The sequence below is a fragment of the Micropterus dolomieu genome, linkage group LG22 (assembly GCF_021292245.1).
Source record: "Micropterus dolomieu isolate WLL.071019.BEF.003 ecotype Adirondacks linkage group LG22, ASM2129224v1, whole genome shotgun sequence".
NCBI lineage: Eukaryota > Metazoa > Chordata > Actinopteri > Centrarchiformes > Centrarchidae > Micropterus > Micropterus dolomieu.
This window is the reverse complement of record NC_060171.1, coordinates 35,509,073-35,514,737: the sequence shown is the minus strand read 5'-3', so window position 1 is coordinate 35,514,737 and position 5,665 is coordinate 35,509,073. Positions and strand designations below refer to the sequence as shown.

The window sequence follows — 5,665 nt, the reverse complement described above, 5'->3', positions numbered from 1 at the left end:
GGTTTGGGCCTGCTTTTCTTCAGCAGGGACAGGGAAGATGGTTAAAATTGATGGGAAGATGGATGGAGCCAAATACAGGACCATTCTGGAAGAAAACCTGATGGAGTCTGCAAAAGACCTGAGACTGGGACGGAGATTTGTCTTCCAACAAGACAATGATCCAAAACATGAAGCAATATCTACACTGGAATGGTTCACAAATAAACATATCCAGGTGTTAGAATGGCCAAGTCAAAGTCCAGACCTGAATCCAATCGAGAATCTGTGGAAAGAACTGAAAACTGCTGTTCACAAATGCTCTCCATCCAACCTCACTGAGCTCGAGCTGTTTTGCAAGGAGGAATGGGCAAAAATTTCAGTCTCTCGATGTGCAAAACTGATAGAGACGTACCCCAAGCGACTTACAGCTGTAATCGCAGCAAAAGGTGGCGCTACAAAGTATTAACTTAAGGGGGCTGAATAATTTTTCAGTTTTTTATTTGTTAAAAAAGTTTGAAATATCCAATAAATTTCGTTCCACTTCATGATTGTGTCCCACTTGTTGTTGGTTCTTCACAAAAAATTACAGTTTTATATCTTTATGTTTGAAGCCTGCAATGTGGCAAAAGGTCGAAAAGTTCAAGGAGGACGAATACTTTGGCAAGACATATGGTGAAATGCCAAATAATCTGTAATTAGTTCTCGGTAGTTTCTTTATTACAGAAATTGTTCTGTAACTTTTTTGGGGCAGGGTGCTGGTGCGGCCTTCTCCCTCTCTCCCTCTCTCCCTCTCTCCTTCCCTCCTTCTCCCTTCTCCCTTCCCGATCTCTCTGACTATTGGGGGACATAGGGGGAGGAAGTGTAGGTGGGTGGGTGAGGAATTGGATAGGGGGCTCCAATTTCTCCTTTGGGATTGTATATTTCTAGTTTTTTTTTGTTTGGTTGGTTTTCCCGCTCTCCTCTCAGTTTCAGTCTACAAATATGTATGGGTCCACTCCATATGTCACAGCCTCTTAGATTTCAGCACCTGTCCATAAGACTAACACTAATAACAGTAATGTAAATAAGGGAGCAGGTCTTACAGTTTAAATTATTTCCTGGAATGTGGGAGGGGTCAGTGGGCCTGTAAAAAGAACAAGGATACTTTCCCACCTACATATCTTAAAACAGACGTTATTACAGTCTCATTTACAGAATGTCAACCATCAGTGACTAAACCGACCTTGGATAAGCTCAATCTTTCATTCTAGGTCTGAAATTAAAACAAGACGGGCGGCAATATTGAATGAGAAAAATGTTCCTTTTAATCCTGTTAAATCCATTTTCCACAATAATGGGAGCTACATAATTGTAGCTGGCACTTAATGTCAGCATCCAGTGGTTTTAGTAAACGTGTATGCCCATAACCACAACGACAAAGACATCATGAAGAAAATCCTTTCATCAATACCAAATTTACACACTGACCATCTATGGATGGAGGAGACTTGAAAACTGTGGTAGAGTCCCCCTTAGACAAATCAAACCACAAAACAAAACCCCCTCTAAAATGGCACAGACTTTATCAGATTTTATGAACTAGGGCTGTCCCCGACTAAGGATTTACATAGTCGAATCAGAATCGTCAAGCCCTGCCTATAGTCGGCTGATAGTCGAATCATGTGTGTTTTTGTGCACGGAGATTGCGAGCCGGGGGGCACAACACCAGTGAAGCTGGAGCTCCGTCTCTTCTCTCTTCAGCAAGTGTTCCTCTTCTGCCACTACATACATAGACGCTACGCCTACACACGCACACTGACAACCCAGGGTTAGGATTGCAATTTTGGATTTATTTACGCACTTTAAAAACTTTTTTTATCTTTTTACATGTTTATTTAGAGCATTAAACGTTGAAATGTATATTATAACAGGCTGTATATTAACTTATTGGGAGTAAACTGGTAGTTCTATGTAAAATCAGACATTGAGCACTCCCATATCTCCAAAATGGTATGATCCTTGTTTCAGTTCCTTCAGATCCTTGAATCTCAGTTTTGCATCTGTATTACTTAATCTATAGATCTGTTCCTAGAAACCGATCAAACTAGAGACACTAGTCCCAGTTTGCTCTTGGAGACCCTTAAGGCACTTCTTAGAGGCAAGATAATTAAGACAACAAGAACTACTGAAACCAGTAACAGACTTAGATAAACCTATGCACTGAACCCATCTAAAGATCTTTACAAAGAAAAAGCTGAAAGGCGAATGGAATTTATCAACAACAGAGCAGGAGACATTATTACTCAAAACACGTGGCATCTTATATGAAAACGGGGAAAAAGCAGGGCGCCTCCTTGCAAATCAGCTAAAGGCAGGTTAGCTTCACAACTGATCACTCAAATAGAAAACACCTCAGGTGAAATAATAACTGACCCGGCAGGGATCAGTGACACTTTTAGGTCTTTCTATTCCCAGCTCTATGAATCTGAGTCACCAAGTGACAATTTAAAAATGTTAAATTTCCTTTCTAATTAAAATATCCCAAACCTATCAACTGAAGATGAAACAATCTGGATACTCCACAAAATATAGCTGAGATAACCAAAGTCATTACATCAATGCACAGTGGAAAGTCTTTAGGGCCCGATGGCTTCTCTGTAGATTTTATTTTAAGTTCTCCAAACAGCTTGCCCCTCTGTTGTTAAACATCTTTAATGAATCCCTGATGAAAGACAGTCTGCTGCCCACTCTAAGCTGCCATATCAGTAGTACTTACCTAGTCAAATGTTCATCATATCGCCCTCCCTCTATTGCAGGGAACAAGCCAAGGCTGTCCCAAGGCTACTATGATCTGCTACAATCTGCTACTTTATGTCTTAGACCTGAAAAGGGCGTCCCAGTCATTCTGTACACTTTCAAGATCTTTGGCACATTCAAGCTAAATATAGGGAAAAGTGACCTCTTCCCCATCCGTCAGTTGGTAGGGGACCTTGTGCAGTCAGATCTGCCATTCACTCTATCCCCAACAAAATTTTAATATTTAGGAATTCACGTTTCAAACTTTTCACTCCTGTTTAACAACAAATTTCTGAGAAAAATTAAAGAAGATCTTCAAAAATACACAGTGGGCCTTTCACACTGATACCAGGGGCGGATTGGCTATCTGACAATTCTGGCAAATGCCATTTGGGGTGGGCCAGTCAAATCCCACACATAGGCCCAAGGATATTTGGCGACCCATTTAAGCATTTTGCAGAAAAATACTGAGAGAGATGGATCCTTTAGATCCTATACTGTGTTCATGAACTAGGATGTTGCTGGAATCAGTACAGTCAAAGACCCCTGGTCTTCTAGTACCAGTGCTGTGAGGAAGGATGCTACTGTAGGCCTAGCAGAGACAGGGAGGAGGGTGGTAGAGGTAGGAAGAGAACAGTGACACACAAATGTTTGTAATAACTCTGCAGTAGAGAAAGAAAGTAACAGCAGAAAGACTCTACAACATACTCAGATTGACAGCCATTGTATGTGTAAATTTGTTATAAAAGTGTGCTCTTTAAAAACTATTGAGCATTGTGTGGCAGTCACATACATTAAATGTTATAAATCTGTTACCTACGGTAGGCCTACTGCTTATATTATCTCACCATCTGTACACAAATGTAGTGAATGTGTGTTCGTGAGTGGGAATGTGTGGGCTGGTGTGGCTACAATACCAAGGCTGAATTTTTGTTCCAGTCCACCCCTGCCTGATACTCAGCGGTGCCAACTGGAATCCCATTCATGCTATTCTTCTTCCTTGAAAGCTTTGATATAGGCTTACACCCAAGCAACACAGATAACCCAATAGTTATTTCCTCTTTAGAAATCTGGCTACGTATTCCAGTTAATACCCCAATGTGTAATAATAATAATAATAATAATACATTTAAATCTGAGAAGACAGATGATTGTACATTCCCCAGTTTGGATCAGTTGCGTACTGCCTTTAACACTGACCTTTTCAGGTGTTTTCAGATTCGGCATTTCTTTAAATCAAACACACCTTCTTTCCCAAATGTCCCACCCCCTTCAGGGATAGATAATCTTTTGCCAGTGACAAAAATGACTAGGCGTCATAACTCATTCTTATATGATCTCTCAGCTCCATATGCGCCCTTGGCTTTGATGAAGATTAAGACAGAATTGGAGACAGAACTCAGCATGATCATATCTGAAAATTTGTGGACTAAGGCGTTGAAGGAAACAAATCTTGCTCATCTTGTGCAAAATTTCAACTCATACAATTCAAAATTGTTCAGAGGGCACACTATAGCAAATCTAAACTATCCAAGATATACCCACATATGGAAGACACCTGTGACAGGTGCTCCCAGGCTACTTGTAATGTAACTCATATGTTTTGGACATGTCCAAGTCTGAGGGAGTACTGGAAGTCTTATTTCAGTGCTGTCTTTCAGTAATATTAGAGAAAATAATAGCAATCTTTAGGGATGGTTCTATTTTTGGTATTCCTGAAGCTGGAGGAAATTTATCCTTAGAACAAGCAGATATGATCTCATTCACCTTAATGGAATGTCGGAAAATACTCTTACTATGGAAAAAGTCTTTACCCCCATCACCTACCTCATGGTTGCTTGATACAGTATCTTGTTGTTGGAGAAGATCAAATTCTCCATACGAGGTTCAACGGAAATATTTTCCAGTCATTGGCAGCCCCTGGTGAATTATGTTAAGAACTTTTCTTTCCCCAGGAGGCGAGGCAGTAAATGCAATATAATAGCTAAACTCTAAAGTTCAGCAGCATACAGGAAATCTCTCAACGGCTTGCTATGAATTATTGTGACTAATGGAATGGGTGTGTGTGTGTGGATGTATGGGTGTAAATACAAAGTGAAATAAAATTTTACTATATATATATATATACACACACACACACACACACACACACACACACACACACACACACACACACACACACACACACACACACACACACACACACAGGTGCTGGTCATATAATTAGAATATCATCAAAAAGTTGATTCATTTCAGTAATTCCATTCAAAAAGTTAAACTTGTATAATGTATACATTCATTCCACACAGACTGATATATTTCAAGTGTTCAGAAAATTTGAATATTGTGAAAAGGTTCAATATTGAAGACACCTGGTGCCACACTCTAATCAGCTAATTAACTCAAAACACGTGCAAAGGCCTTTAAATGGTCTCTCAGTCTAGTTCTGTAGGCTACACAATCATGGGGAATACTGCTGACTTGACAGCTGTCCAAAAGACGACCATTGACACCTTGCACAAGGAGGGCAAGACACAAAAGGTCATTGCTAAAGAGGCTGGCTGTTCACAGAGCTCTGTGTCCAAGCACATTAATAGAGAGGCGAAGGGAAGGAAAAGATGTGGTAGAAAAAAGTGTACAAGCAATAGGGATAACCGCACCCTGGAGAGGATTGTGAAACAAAACCCATTCAAAAATGTGGGGGAGATTCACAAAGAGCGGACTGCAGCTGGAGTCAGTGCTTCAAGGACCACCACGCACAGACGTATGCAAGACATGGGTTTCAGCTGTCGCATTCCTTGTGTCAAGCCACTCTTGAACAAGACACGGCGTCAGAAGCGTCTCGCCTGGACTAAAGACAAAAAGGACTGGACTGCTGCTGAGTGGTCCAAAGTTATGTTCTCTGATGAAA

General features: G+C 40.6%; 1 protein-coding gene across 1 annotated transcript in view; it reads left to right on the top strand.

Annotated features, from left to right (window-relative positions):
- LOC123962260 overlaps positions 1-4,133 on the top strand; it is a 173,409-nt gene extending 169,276 nt beyond the window's left edge. The window contains exon 27 of the mRNA XM_046038287.1: positions 4,100-4,133. Coding sequence (XP_045894243.1) covers positions 4,100-4,133 — 34 coding nt within the window. The remainder of the gene's footprint in view (positions 1-4,099) is intronic.
- The last annotated feature ends 1,532 nt before the right edge of the window (positions 4,134-5,665 follow it).